Below are 15,621 nucleotides of genomic sequence, written 5' to 3'. Positions count from 1 at the left end.
GTCCACCACACCGTTAAGGGCGAAAACATCTGACTCTGGATCAGCACATACATTACCACTCACTCCTTCTCTTTGTGTATGAAGTGCGCCACCTTCTGAACCGTCGTGTGAACTACAACACAACGAGTCTTGTCTTTAACATCGTCTGAGACGCAAGGTGTCATTTACGTTTAACATCTGCGCTCAAAATAGCCTTCACATTTGAACAAGTAAAAGATCGCGTCGTCACCGCTGAGCCGCTGAACAAGAAGATAATCAACCGAAAGTCTCAGTATTTGGCAGGAAGTCACATAGGCAAACCTTGCGGTCGACATTCGCTGGATGACTATATAGCAAGAGCAAGAAAGGCGGGACTCGGCGGTGCAAGAATTTTCTGCAACAAGCAGCGTCAAAAAATCATTGTAACATGTCACACATCCGGCCAAGGTTTTTCAAAATAAAACCCAAACTGACTTCTGCCAAAACATGATTTACACTATTAACATTATTTATTTTTATTACACGTCGAATGTATTTTTAGATTCGTCTTAATTTTGTCATGGCACTTTAAAAGCAGAATGGATATTACGGCCTTGTCTTGTATAAAAACCTGTTGGACAATGATTTAATTTAATCTCAATTTTGATTATTTTCAAAAGAAATGCGTTCATCTTTTTATGTTGGAATCAATCATTTGAGATGTATGCTTCGCTACTGATTATTTCTGCGTTTCACTCTAGTTTTTTCCATTTCATGTCACACTTTGAAGGCCGCGTCGCTTGGTTTCCGGTCGCCCTCCGTCTTGGCACGGTTAACTTGACGCAGCGGTAGACCAAAAGAAGGCAGAACGGATCAATTTGGAGCCTCGGCTGTTGATCAGGATTGTGTAGCGACGCTGATTGATTTATCGGTAAGTAACTGCGGCCTCTGCCGCCGTCGAACGACCCGTTTATCGGAGCGTTTGTCCGCTTATACGCGTTAGCGCAGAGCCGCTGGCTGTGCGCCAGTGTTTCTCTGCTCACACAGCTCCCTGCTCTCTTTGTTCGTTTGCGCCTTTTCGCAGTGATGCGGGATTGTAAATACCGGCGCAATATGGCCGCTGTCTGCGGACTGAGACGTCTTACCTGGACACATAGACCAGAGTAGGCAGAGGGACAGGTGATCGTGTAGTGACGAGGGTAAGCTTTGACCTCTGGCTGCTCATCATCATCATCATCATCATCCTCATCCTCATCACTCACCTGAACAACAACCAGCAACTCACCTGAGGACACTGGAGTGGGTGTGTTTGTGTGTGTGTGTGTGTGTGTGTGTGAGAGAGAGACAGAGTTGCTCTTGGACATGTGTTCACCTGGTAATGTGTCTCTCAGTCTGAGTCTGTCTGTCTGTCTGTCTCTCTGTGTGTGTGTGTGTGTGTGTGTGTGTGTGTGAGAGACAGTAACTCTTAGACATGTGTGACCTGACAGGGACACATTATTTGTCTGTCTGCGTGTGTGTTTGTCTGTCCCTGTCTCTGTGTCCATCTCTATCTCCCTTTGTCTGTCTGGGTGTATTTGACAGTTGCCTGGACATATGTTGACATGACATGGACACATTGTGTGTCTGTCTGTATGTGTGACTCTGCTGCTACCCCACTGTCTCTCTCTCTTTCTGTCTCTTGTCTCTGTGTGTGTTTGACAGTTGTGCTTGGACATGTGTTGACCTGCTGACACACCCTGGACATGGACACAACGTGTATTTTTGTTGTTGTGTAGTGCAGTGCTGCAGTGAACAATAACTGCGGTTGTTTTGTCACGTTGTTGACTATTGATCATATTCATAACTGATCCACTTTGTACATTCAGTCAACGAACAATCGTGTTGCAACGATTCAACCATTGTTTCATCGATCACTGCTTCATCGATTGTTAAGTCAACTATTTTGATAATGGATCAATCAATTTGAGTCTTTGATTTCAATCGTGAAAGTGACCATGTTGTGGTTTGTTGCTCTGTGACCGTAAGTTAGAGTTTTCATCATTTTCTAACATGTTGATAACACAATCTGTTAGTAAAGTGAAGTGATTGAGTTTTTCAGCTCTAAATGCAGTGAGAACATACTCACAGTTAAAAAGCAGAAATCACAGAGCTGGATTTTAATAAAAATGTCAATATATCAATGAATGCATCGTTACAGCATTAGTAAATTCACACTTTATTCTCTAATGTGCAAAAGGAAAGTACGTTTCTAAAATCCAATTTTACAAGTGGAGATGGTTAAATTCATCCATCTCTTAGTTTGTGCAAATATAAAACTTGGTATACCGAGGAGACGGACTACGTCACCATTTACACGGAGATTCTGTAATGTCGTCAAACGTTTGAGATATCAAATATTAGTTACATATTACATATTAGACTCTCAGATTGCTGCGGTTCTATTGGAAACAGATTTGATTGTGGATTAAAACATCAAACAGCATCTAGTCTTTGTGATCATGGTGTCTAATGTGTTCGGGCTGAACTCCAGTGTTGTTGTCGATCGTGCGGCAGATAGAGCGACACTGAACTGAGGAAAAAGTTCAGGATCAGCTGATGTCACAAGTTCAGAGACGTGGAAACAATACCAATGGTGGTTTTAGTTTGAATGATCCCAGGATTGTGATTTAGTGGGAGTGATTGTTTGTGGATGTGCCACAAACATCAGTTTTCAATGCTTTTTTAAAACCTAAGCATAGGACACAGATGGAATAAACCTGTGGTTGTTAAAATTGTTAAAATTCTCACGTTATTGTGACCTTGTTCCAAATGTACCATGAATTCACATGAAGGTGAAATCATGAGGCTGATTGTCGATCATGGATCGTTAGTACAACTCGAGCAGCAGGTGTGACTCATGTTTTCCCTCCTCAGGCTCAACACATCATTCCATCATCGAGTTCATCAGGTGCAGCTTCAGTCTCCAGGGCTTTCGTCTGTGTCCAGCCTGTATGCAGCCTGTCCAGGGCCCGGCCTGATTCCTGGTGCTCCTTCATTCCCACCACCTCCTCCCTCCTCCTCTCCCCACCCTTTCCCCTCCCCTCCCTGCCCCCTCCCTCCGTCCTCCGTCCATCCTTTCAAAAAGACTCAGCGATCAGCCTGAACAGGCAGCGTAGGCTGCCCTCTACAGGTGGATGAATGAAGACTCCATTCAAGAGCCCAGCGGCCCCCCGGCCACGAGCGGATGGCGGTGAGTTGACTCTGACTTTTACTGACACACGGCCAATCACAGAGCTTCACGTGAATGTGATGTCACAGCAGGAGTTCAGAGGTGTGGAGATGTGGTTAAATAAGTGAGATATGTAGTTAGTGCTGCCTGTGGCTGCCATGAAACCAGCCCGAGTCACAGAAGAACCAACTGATTTGTGTCATTTAACACATAATCACATCTACGCCAGATGAAGTCCACGTGTTAGGTGCTTTATCTGGCTGGAAACCAAAGTTTGTGTCGCTGAGTTTCCTGCACACACACTCTCATCAGTGACATCAAGTATAGCAGACTGGTCTGGTGGCTCAAACCTTGTGTAAACCCTTATCTGACCCTTTATCTTGAACTGCGTTCAACCAACTTAGCCCTCAAATGTGTGCATTAATGCATCAAACCAGCGCTGTTGTGTTTCAGGACATTCAGGCGTGTCTGCAAACATGATGAAGAAGAAGAACTCGCACAAGTAAGTCATCTTTGAACTTCATTTTCATTCCTCCTTTTTCTTTTCATCTCTTCTGCTCCTCATATCTGTACAACTATTTTGTTCACCTGTGCACCTGCCCTGTTCCTTTCAGGAAACAGAGGACCAGTGTTGGTCCTAGTAAGACTCTGGCTCCACCCAAGAGGAGCATAGTCGGCTACAGGATCCAGCACATTTGGAAGGAGGGCAGTAAGTTGCATTGATCCGTCTGTTCATCCGTCTTGTCGACACATTAGAAATTATATGAACCATCCAGTTGCTCGCTTGCACACAAACATCTGATCAAACCTTTTAGGTTTTCTTTGTTTTTGTTCCCGTGTCTCATCTGGAGGCTCAAACAATGTTCCTTTTCAGGAAGAAGGAGTCTCAGATTTTCCCCTTTTGCTTCCTCTTAGGTAAGTCATCTCAGTGGAAGGGGACAGTCCTGGACCAGGTCCCCGTTAACCCCTCTCTCTTTCTCATCAAATACGATGGCTTTGATTGTGTCTACGGCCTGGAGCTGTACAGAGATGAGCGGGTGGTGGGGCTGGAGGTGCTGCCCGACAGAGTGGGTGAGTTTCATTCAAGTTTGGATTTATTTTCCCAATTTAATCTACAGTATGTACATTTGCATGCGCAGTTTAATCGAGCTATGGTCATAGTCCGACTAAGTGTGTACATACGGGAGTAATCTGAGCTATGGTCATAGTCGACTAAGTGTGTACATGTGGGAGTAATCTGAGATATGGTCATAGTCGGACTAAGTGTGTACATGCGGGAGTAATCTGCGCTATGGTCATAGTCCGACTAAGTGTGTACATGCGGGAGTAATCTGAGCTATGTCATAGTCCGACTAAGTGTGTACATGCAGTGAGTAATTGAGCTATTGTCATAGTCCCACTGGCGTGTATACGCGGAGTAATCTGAGCTAGCGGTCATAGTCCGACCAAGTGTGTGCATTACGCGGAGTAATCTGAGCTATGGTCATAGTCCCACTGGGTGTACATGCGGAGTAATCTGAGCTAGGCGGTCATAGTCCCAGTCCGCGAGTACTCATAGTCCGACTACATGCAGGAGTAATTCGCGCCATGGTCTGGTAGTCGGACTGGGTGCATACATGTGGAGTCTGGCGCCATGGTCATAGTCGGACTCTGTGTATGCGGGAGCAATCTGAGCTATCATAGTCTAATACAAGCAGTAATCTGAGCCATAATCCTAAGTGTGTACATGCGGGAGTAATCTGAGCTATGGTCATAGTCCGACTAAGTGTGTACATGCAGGAGTAATCTGAGCTATGGTCATAGTCCGACTAAGTGTGTACATGCAGGAGTAATCTGAGCTATGTCATAGTCTGACTACGGGATACGGGCGGGCACTCTTTCAGTAATATAACTGAGTGCGAGAGCAGAGTTCTGAGAGACAATATCACAAAATCTGAATGTGAAATCAATAAATAATATAATATGCTCTTGAATTAAGATAGGAAACGTTGCACAAAGGACTTAGCTTTGTCCATGTGTCAGTTCCTCAAACAACCACACATGATGAAAACCTGTACGTGTAAACTGTTGTGGAATATAAATAAACGTCACCTCCACATGTGTCTGGTCCAGCTCCAGCCCTCGTCAGCGACTCACTGCTGGCCGACACGATGATCGGTAAAGCGGTGGAGCACATGTTTGAGACGGAGGACGGGCCGAAGGAGGAGTGGAGGGGCATGGTTCTGGCCCGGGCTCCTATCATGACGTGCTGGTTCTACATCACCTACGAGAAAGACCCAGTTCTCTACATGTACCAGCTGCTGGACGACTACAAGGAAGGAGACCTGCGCATCATGCCCGACTCAAGTGAGTCATTATGACATGATGCCTTTGCTTATATTGCAGAGGAGAAGGTCACTCAATAGAACAATGCTTACACACATTAGGGTTTCTCTTGGTTAAATTGTTCTTTTTCAGCGTGTAAACATACGACGGAGTGTTAGGGTCACATTTTGAGAATAAAGTCTTAATTAACGAGAATAAAGTCTTAATTAATGAGAATAAACTCTTAATTAACGAGAATAAAGCCGTAATATTCTAACCTGTTGCCGTGGAGCATTTCGTGGATTTGTACTTTAGAATAAGTTTCACAAATGAGGAGATACTTCATCTTCTGGTATAAGTATATGCAAGAAAATGCATTTTCTCTGCAGAAAGAACCAGGCAGACCTGGAGGAAATGGCTGCTTTTGTGGAGGGGGAAACAGCAGGATTATCGGTGGATGCATCAGTGGGCCATTCAGAGGGGTTTTTGTGGTTTCTTAAAGAAACAATCCGACTGATATTTAAGATTTTGGCTCCAGGAGGAGTCGAGGTATGGCGAGCACCTGCAGAGGCCCAAACACCTTATAGAATAAGGATTCATGTGATAAACTAGAGAAACCACAAAACCCCTCTGAATGGCCCACTGATGCATCCACCGATGACCCTGCAGATGACCGGTTAGAATATTCCGACTTTATTCTCGTTAATTTACCACTTTATTCTCGAATACTCCGTCCTCTGCAGCAAAGGCCACTAACCCGCTCTTCTCTGTCTGTAGACGACAACGTGACGACGGAGCGGGAGCCCGGCGAGGTGGTCGACAGTCTGGTGGGCAAACAGGTGGAGTACGCCAAAGAAGATGGCGGCAAGCGCTCGGGGATGGTCATCCACCAGGTGGAGGCCAAGCCCTCCGTCTACTTCATCAAGTTTGACGACGACTTCCACATTTACGTCTACGACCTGGTCAAGACCTCCTAAGACCGAGAACTCCAGAAAAAACTTTCACATCCTGCCCAGATCCTCCATAAACACAGCCCCGCCCCCTCCTCCCCCTCGACCTGTGGAGACAGATGATATCACAGGAGAAGATGACAACTGTTCCCGAAACAACAAGTAAAAGCTGTTACAGTTCGATCCTGAGACCAAATGAATAAAAAAAAAAACTCATCTGAAAGCAGGAAGGTCGACAGAAGGACGTCACTCCCCTTTTCCTGAAACCCTGTCGGACTGTTTGAAACCTCCATCGTGTGTGTGCGCGGGGGGGAGGGGCTCTGCTGAGGTCAATGAAGGAACACAGGCGTAGATTTGGACCTGGTCTCCATCGTGCATCTGCTTTTTCATTCAAGGCGTGAACAGACGTTGAAAACCCGAAAGAGGACGTCGACTCTTATCATTTCTCTTTCTCATGTGTCGGTTCCGACATCATTTCCCGTCATTAGCTGATTTATACGTTCATTTTAAAGCAGCGTTCTCTGTTCTTTCCTTTCTTTCTTTTATTGGAGTTGTTGTTTGTTGCTTGACCTTGTTTCCAGTGCTGCGTTGCCTCCCTAAATTTCAGCCTGAAGGTTCGACCGATAACTTGTTTTATAAGGTTTTAAACATTTTTATATTGGTGCCAAAAAGATTCCAGAAAAGTATTGACAGGAAGCAGAATCGCTGAGATGACGATGCCCACGTTATGTGGAAAAAATATTGAACCTTTCCCCGTTTTATAAACATGTTCTGTTTAATATAATACAAGGCAGTTTAATATCGTTTGATAGCACTTAGGTGAAAACAAGGTTAACAGGAAAAATAACAAATAGAAAGAAAAGAAATAGGAAAAATCAAAGTGTTGAAATTCAGTTTTATTGAATTTCAGTCTGCATTTTATTTTCTCATGTGTTTTGGATCCGATTTTAAAGGGATAGTTCAGGTTTTTTTTGAAGGTACTGAAGTTTATAAACCTCTCACTCCCCCACACCAAAGTCGTCCCTGTCACTAAGTTAAAATGTATGAAGTTCTTTGTTCACATTTAACTTTTAAAGACACAAACTTACTGAAGAGAGACAGCAGTGGACTTTGGTGCTTTTATATATGTTTTCCTTGATATAAAGATATCATAGACTTAATTGGACCTTAACCTTCTGTTTTCCTTGTGTTCTCATTGGCAGCCATGTTTTTGGCTGTTTCTGTGTAATTAAAAAAAACCTTAACTATCCCTTTAATATCAGAACGAGACACATGATGTTGTTCATAAGTGTTTATTAATGTTCATTATTTGTTTTTGCATCGTTGCCTTGTTTCACTGTGTTGTTCAGTTTCCGCCTCAGTTGTTTGTTTCGCTTTAATAAACACTTAGACGTCATTAATATCATTTATTATTCAAAGAGCTGCCTGAAAAGTCAAGTTGCCATCACATGGAGGGTGTCGCACCTTATTTTCTCCCATCGTCGTCTCTCCTTTGTTTGTTTCTCCTCTTCTGTCCAGTGGAGACTGCACGCTCTCCGTCGTGAGGAAGTTTTAAAGTCAAAACATTTCCTTCTTCAGGAGGAAACTCTCTCCGTGATTTAACGTCCTCTCCTCTTCGTTGCTCTGACCACCAAACATCCGAGTCTAAAGAGGCGTGGCTGTCTCTGTCCACATCACATTCCCCGTGTGAGTCCGTGTAGCGCTGACCTTGTACAGTTGGAGCAGCTTCTCCCATATTTTTGTTCATTTTCTTAAGTAAAACTCGCTGATTGTAGCGTCTTGATTCCCTTAAAATGTCGACTTAAGATTCTAGAGCCTTATTTTGAAGACAAACACATGAGAACATTTGACTTCCATTGTGATGAATCTGTGTTCCCACATCTTTTGTGTGTTCTCCAGAGCTTTCGAGATCCTTTTTTTTTTTCTACTCTGTTCAAAACACAAAATTCACAGCTTTGGGTTCTGGAACGATAAGAGTTTTGTATGGAAAAAAAGAAATACGAGCGTTGTTTGTGATTGAATTAAAGAGTGTGGTGTCGTCGTAGAATTCATCCCATTCCGACGTCGTTTGTTGTTCCACAGGGTTCTGAACGTGTGGAGACGAGAACGTCGCGGAACCCTCATGTTGTGATTCTAGAATCATCTCTTCCCAACAGAATCTGTTTGGTTTTCAACAATACATTTTTTTTTTCCTCCATAAAAAGACATTTTCTTTGAACTCACAGCTTTGGATTCTATATATATTTATGTATATATAGAATATACACATGTATATATCTATCCAGAGTAGAAATCAACACCTACTTCGTTAAAACTCAATGACTAATCGATGAGTTGAGTATGTGTGTGACAAGGCAGGTTCAATATGACCCGGGTGTTTCCCACAATGCATCTCTTCAGGGTGAGAATGGCAGGATGTCAGGGTTGTGTCGAGCCTCCCGGTGTTGTCTGGTGGGAAATCAGGGTGAAATCAAACTGACCTTTGCCTCTATGATGTGGACATGAGTCGTCGTATGTTCAGGAGGTGAAATGGCGTTAGTGACCATGGATCTGTGTGTGTGTGTGTGTGTGTGTGTGTGTGCGTGTGTGTGTGTGTGTGTGTGTACGTGTGTGTGAACCAGCCCCTGTTCACAGCTGTGTTGTTTTTGCATGCCTATATAGCTCAGTGTAAATCGATGTGCGTTGCATGTCTGTGTAGTTTTCGGTTCTTCAGCTGGTTCTGTCCTCTGTGGCTTCTGGTGCCTTTCATTTGGTTCCCTTGTCTTTTATTTCTCCGGTTCTATTTAACGTTTCTATCTCCGCTCAGAGGCTGCTGGTGCTTCTGGTATTTTAGGGTTATATTATAGGACAAAACATGACATCATGGTGGCTGTGAGTTCTGTTTTTGGGTGGATCGTCCCTTGAGTGCCAACTAGAGATGCCAGTGTTGTACAGCAGTGAAATGCTCATACTATTTACTAAAATAAAAATGTATGTTGTTTTTCACCAGTGAGTCTCGCTTGTTTTGTTTTTTTTTGCTTCACCTGCACAAAAACAAGAATCAGTTTTAGAATGAAAGTCTTAAATATTTTCACACGTTACAAATCACAAATCAACCACAATTACTACTGACCCTAACCTTACCCTAACCCTAACCTCAACCTAACCTTAAAACATATTTTCACCTTAAAATGTAGTCATTTACATTTTTGTCCCCACAAGGAAGACAAGTCCCTATAATGTGACTGTGTAAACAGGTGTAGGTCCCCACAACATCAGTAATACCTGGACACACACATTACTCACACACACTTGGCGGTAGTGTTGCAGTTCCCCTCCGGACCACCAGATGTTCTCGGTTCCCTCGTATTCACAGCAGATACTCCCAAAATGCACCTCTCTCCTTGTGAGAGGAATTTCAAACTCTTTTTTAGTCAAACAGACATTTTCTAAAGTGTGGTTATTTGGGTTTAGTTGCTACGTTTTACTTATGTTTGTCGTCACTTAAATAATAACAGCACGTGTTCGATGACGTTTTGTCACCGTCACTCATTGAGCTGAGGAGCTCGTACAACATGTTTGAGCGCTCGTTTTCACGCCTGATCCTTCGGTTCATGAATGTGATGATCGGATTAATCACGGACTGATCCGTGAAAGGTGCTGCCTCTCTTGTTACGCTATGCGCCTCAGCCGTTCTGATCCTGAATCGATAACCGATTAATATTGACTCAATTAAAAAACAACATTAATTAAATAATTTAAAATGGAGAACAGAGTTAGACAGACGTTTGACAGTTTAACTATTATTATTAGTGACATGTGTGTGCAGAACATCAACAGTGGAACAACAAACGCTGAAATTATGAAGTGAATATTGCATTTGTTCTTGTGAAACTCTCAATTGTTACAAACATGGCTTCAGATAGAGCGACCTCTCCTGGCAAAGTTCAAGGCTGCAGTCAAATTAGGCAGTTTTATTTTACAATAAATTAGAATTGACATAAAAACAACACCATAAGTACAAGTTAATCCTTAATTAAATCAGCATTATTAAGTGAAACGTTCCCTCAAAAGGCAATATTGTGATTGTGTGTGATTTACCGCTATCGCGATATTTCCACACGTTGACTCTCGACCTCGATAGGGGGAGGGGCCAGTGTTGGAAAGAAGAAAGATGGCAGCTCTGTGAGGAAGTGCACATGTGGCGTCACAGACACAAAAAACACTTTATATCTTTATGTTGAAATAGTTTAACCTTTTTCAAACCAACAACACTTTCCGCTGTGACTAAGATTATCTCTACGAAGAAGCGAAAATGCAACACGACGACGTAAGTGTGATATATGAGTACGAACGTGCTAAGTCTGATGTTAGGTAACGTTAGCTTCCCCGTACAAACCATTAATACACTTACTTCTGATTTTCCTCCGATAGTTCGATGTACAGGGGAACGAGTAACCGACCATAACCGCAGTTCTCTGCATGTAGTAACCGTGGATTGTATGATATAACAACTTGTTTTATAGTTTAAAGCTTAATGGTAAATGAAATGAACACGTGTTGTCTTGTTAATCGTCTCACTGCGTCAGAAGTGTTCACTTTTCAACACATGTGCTCACTTACTGTGTTCATGGCTTCATCAAAGATATTAATAATAATTCATGTCATTTTTTCATATACGAGATAATTTCTGCAACATTTGTCTAACGTTCATTTGTTAATTGTTAACGTATTCAGGCTTGATATAGAAACGTTATGTCTTGCAATTGTCATTATGGAATAGAATAGATTCTTTATTGTCGTTGCATTGGGGGACAGTACAACACAACTCAGATGGCAGCTTGAAAACACTAGTAATAATTATATATTCTATGATATTTTGACCCACCCCTAATCTCTATTCCCTCTCCATCATGTGGACACTTGGTTTAGTTGTGGCTTATTAGTCGTCTCATTGTTTTCAGTACTATTGTAAGATCTGTAAACATTAAACAGCTCGTTCAACAGCAGAAAATAAAGGGAATGTTCTTCAGTGTCGTAAACCGTATCGCCTTGTGGAACACCTTGTTTTTGTGTGTGGCTAAACTGAAAATGCAAAACAACAGTTTCTTTATTCCGCCTCCTGCAGGTTATCTGGGACATTATTGGAAACAAACAGTTCTGCTCCCACAAAGTCAAGTAAGTTGCAGATGGAATCATTTCATTCAGGTCCAGTTTAAGACATAAATCGACAAGAAACATGTATTTTGTCAGGAGCAGGCTCATTACAGATGGCCAACACGACATCATTGTTTTAATGTACAATTATTGATTATGTATTAATAACACATTTACTCTCTGCCTTAGGACGAAGAGTCAGAACTTCTGTCGTAATGAATACAACGTCACGGGGTTGTGTAACCGCTCGGCCTGTCCGCTCGCCAACAGTCAGTATGCCACCATCAGAGAGGAGAAAGGTATGACCACGCGATACACCAAAACCTATGACCTGAAATGACACAGAGGATGAAATTTTCATGAATAGAAGAAATTCAATTAGGACATGGACATTACATTTTAATATAAAAGTGATAGTGATCAAAAAAAAGAAGAAAAGATGAATGTAAAAGGTGTTTTATGTGCAGGTCAGTGTTTCCTCTACATGAAGGTGATTGAGAGAGCGGCTTTCCCTGCCAGAATGTGGGAGAAGGTGAGTTTGAACTAACTGGGACACAGGGATACGCGGCACCTTTTTTGTGTATTTTTAATTTATTGTTCCATGTTCGTCCACAAACCAGCTGTCACTCGACAGTGAAGCCTTTTTGAATAAACTCTGTACTAATAGCATGTTTTTTTAATTGTGTGTGTGTGTGTGTGTGCAGGTGAAGCTCAGTAAGAACTATGAGAAAGCTCTGGAACAGATAGACGAGAATCTGATTTACTGGCCTCGATTCCTGCGACACAAATGTAAACAGAGATTCACCAAAATCACCCAGTATCTGATCCGTATGCGCAAACTGGTCCTCAAGAGACAGTAAGTCGATCAAAATGAGATGAAAAGAGTTTGAATTACAAATAATAAACGCACTCCCTGAGCCCGGAGACTTCACTTTGACTAAACGTTGTCTTGACTGGTTTTTAGGAGGAAGTTGGTCCCTCTGAGCAGGAAGGTGGAGCAGCGGGAGAAGAGGAAAGAGGTGAGTCGATGCCACCAAATGTCTCCCGAGTCTGAACCTGTGGTCGACTTCCAAGTTTCACAAAGTTCTCGTCCTCTTTGTCCCGCATTTGTAGGAGAAAGCTCTGATAGCTGCTCAGCTGGACAACGCCATCGAGAAGGAGTTGCTGGAGAGACTCAAACAGGGAACGGTGAGTTTGTGTTAATTATGCTGTAAAAAAGAAACAAAAAAATCAATCAATCTACATTTCCCTCATTCTGATTTTATCATCATTTTTATAAACTTAAGTTTGGAAAGATCACATTAGTTCAAACTACTTAACAGTCCTAAAAATGTGGGTTAATCTCCAACAACTACCAGGTAAATATCTCAACATTTAACAGAGGAGTCTGGTGTGTTTAGGGTCAGCACTTGAATCAAATGGTCTGCTCGTCATCAAGCTGTTCATCTGAATCAGGTGTGTTGGAGCAGGGCAGGGTTCCAGGACCAGGTTTAAGGAACCGTATCCTTCAGCTGTGCATGGCAGCGTGTCATCACTGAAGCAAAGAACTAACATTTTCAGAAAGTATCTCGCTATACTGGGAAACGGCTCCGACGTGTCTTCTTTCCTGTGGCTGTTCTATGCTACCGTAGCTTAACGGTGAATCAGTGAGTTCAAGTTTTATTTAACTTAAATCACTGACGTGTGTGTGTGTGTGTGTGTGTGTTTGTGTTTTCAGTACGGTGACATCTACAACTTCCCCGTCCACGCCTTCGACAAAGCTCTGGATCAGCAGAATGAAGAGAGCGAGTCAGAGTCCGAGTCTGAGGAGGAGGAAGAGGACGAGGTGACGGACGGTTCTCAGTTTGTTTGTTGGTTAAAAATGTTTAAAGTCGTCCCTCAGATGCTTCACGTCTTTTCTCCGCAGGATGTTGGGAAGAGAGAGTTTGTGGCAGAAGAAGAAGTGGAGGAGAGTGACCTGAGCGACTTTGAGGTAAATCAGCGACGTTGAAATACACTCAGGGTTCAGTGCTTTGTGAATTTTTAGATCATAAACAAATCTGGACTGGGTGGTGTTTTGGTTTCAGGACATGAACAAGCTGAGGACGAGCAGCGACGAGGAGGAAGAGGATGAGTCGAGTGACGAAGATGAGGAGGAGGAGATGGAAGCGGAGACCAAGGCCTCCAAGATAAAAGGCAAATCTCCGGCCAACGGCGCAGTGGCGAGGAAGAAGCGGGCTTACGTGGAGATCGAGTACGAGCAGGAGACGGAGCCTCAATCCAAGAACAGAGCGACGTAACGACGGCGTCAATTTATAGCACAGACTCAGCGGAGGACTTGCTCCTGTACGTACCACCAACACACTCACAGGAAAGAAACACTGACCCTCAGGTCGCTCTGTTCATGTTTGGAGAGACACGTTGCGTTTTCTTCTTTCTTCCATGAGCGTTGTCGTTCGCTCAGATCCTGGAACCAGCGTCCACTCAGAATGAGATTTGACCCAAAAATGCTTTTTAACTTGGTTTCTTTTCCTTTGGATCTGAATAATTAAATGACAAAATGTTTGAAGTCGCAAGAACACAATGGAAGCAAGACTCGTGTTTCAATATAACAATATTAATAATTTCATTATTATAATAATAAAATCTTAATGGACGTTTTATTTCCTTGCAGCTGTTTTGCCGTTTCTGATTATCACGTTTTTTGCTCAGTTTGATTCCAAATATTTTTGTCCTTTTTATTAAAATGATCTTCCTGGAAAATGCGGTGATGAGACCACAGGGACTCGAACAAGGGTTTATTTCTGTTCTTGATTCTGAACTGCTTGCCTAACACAGTTATATGATGAACTTGTAAGTTAATCCTAACAGTATACACTCTATGTTCCTGTTAAATCTAAATACGTATCCGTCTGCAATGTTTAGGCCAAAGACACAGAAAACAGACCTTAAATAAGTCCAAGTGTGTGGACAGTCTCTGTGCCTCAGTAGCAGTACTTCAGAACACCACCAGTGGGCAGTTTCAGCCTGTGGTTAATCTACAACTACACAGTAGTTTATGTTCATGTTTATTTTGGTTTGTTTTTTATGACAGATTCCTGGAAACATTCTCAAGAACAAACTGTGAGCACAAAGGTTACACAACTCTGTGCAACTGCTTTAATAAATTAAATATGAATTATAGAGAACATATGCTGTATTTTTCATTAAAAAAGAGGGTTTTATTTCTTTTGACAGAATGTTTTTGTTCAGTGGTTAAATTATCTACACAAAGGATGAAGAGCACAGAATAAAAGGAAATGGCAAACGCTTGAATGGCTATTCAAGGAAGTAGGTCACACTCAGTTTATATTATTATATATTTGCTCGACGAGGAATTAACATGTGTACAAATAGCAAAGTGTCACAGAATTAAAAAGACATGGAAGAGGACAGAATAGCAGTGATTCTTTACACAACATCCCATCATTCACTCCTCCTCACTGGCCTTGTTTGATGATGATATCCGACATCAACAAAAAGAAGAAAACACTCACATGGAACTACAATAGCAGGGTCCCCACACCTTGGTTGACAGCAATTTCAAGGATTTTTCCATGACTTTCCAGGACTAATTCTCTCAAATTCAGGGAACAAAAACAATCCAGATGTAAATACCTGGAAGTAAAAGCCAAACGTTTTGAGTCAATGGCAAAAATAAAGGAATTTGCCTCACAGTTCTAATACGTACCTCTGGAGGGCACTGCACAATAATAATCCTGTGATTTAGAGTTCAACAGCATCAGCAGGTTGTGGGATCCAGCCAAAGGTGCTAAAACACATTTGAAGTTCATTAATGCCGTGTGATGGCAGTTGTGGTCGGGGGTCTGATGGCACCTTTGAAGCAGCGTCTTTGTAGTTTGACTGAACACCTCTGGTTTCTCCCCGGTCTCCACCTCCTGCGGGGAACATGAAGGCACAGATAATGACACGGACACAAAATCAAAGAGAACACAAGCAGACCACGGTCGAAAAGCCTTTTCAAAACCAAATTGGTGAATAATATCTATATTTCTCGTTTCAGGTAACTTGCTCCTTCCCCTTGTG

At 42.5% G+C, this 15,621-nt stretch overlaps 2 protein-coding genes and 1 non-coding gene across 3 annotated transcripts; all 3 read left to right on the top strand.

The window, feature by feature from the left end:
* Positions 1-3,035: 3,035 nt before the first annotated feature.
* On the top strand, positions 3,036-8,467 carry LOC122761083 (spindlin-1-like). Its single transcript, XM_044016306.1, has 6 exons — positions 3,036-3,187; positions 3,620-3,668; positions 3,781-3,875; positions 4,082-4,237; positions 5,279-5,512; positions 6,248-8,467. The coding sequence occupies exons 1-6, from the start codon at positions 3,136-3,138 to the stop codon at positions 6,445-6,447; spliced, it is 786 nt and encodes a 261-aa protein (XP_043872241.1). The 5' UTR covers positions 3,036-3,135; the 3' UTR covers positions 6,448-8,467.
* Positions 8,468-10,001: 1,534 nt separating this feature from the next.
* On the top strand, positions 10,002-10,100 carry LOC122761084. The gene has a single exon (XR_006358528.1). It is a non-coding gene; the product is annotated as a small nucleolar RNA U13 (small nucleolar RNA).
* Positions 10,101-10,546: 446 nt separating this feature from the next.
* LOC122761082 (protein MAK16 homolog) lies at positions 10,547-14,723 on the top strand. Its single transcript, XM_044016305.1, has 10 exons — positions 10,547-10,729; positions 11,528-11,577; positions 11,746-11,855; positions 12,024-12,088; positions 12,261-12,412; positions 12,521-12,575; positions 12,670-12,744; positions 13,274-13,381; positions 13,463-13,528; positions 13,623-14,723. The coding sequence occupies exons 1-10, from the start codon at positions 10,715-10,717 to the stop codon at positions 13,833-13,835; spliced, it is 909 nt and encodes a 302-aa protein (XP_043872240.1). The 5' UTR covers positions 10,547-10,714; the 3' UTR covers positions 13,836-14,723.
* Positions 14,724-15,621: the final 898 nt, after the last annotated feature.

This window comes from Solea senegalensis, unplaced genomic scaffold, assembly GCF_019176455.1.
Source record: "Solea senegalensis isolate Sse05_10M unplaced genomic scaffold, IFAPA_SoseM_1 scf7180000014328, whole genome shotgun sequence".
Classification (NCBI taxonomy): Eukaryota; Metazoa; Chordata; class Actinopteri; order Pleuronectiformes; family Soleidae; genus Solea; species Solea senegalensis.
The sequence above is the reverse complement of the archived record's forward strand: the minus strand, read 5'-3'. Positions and strand labels throughout refer to the sequence as shown.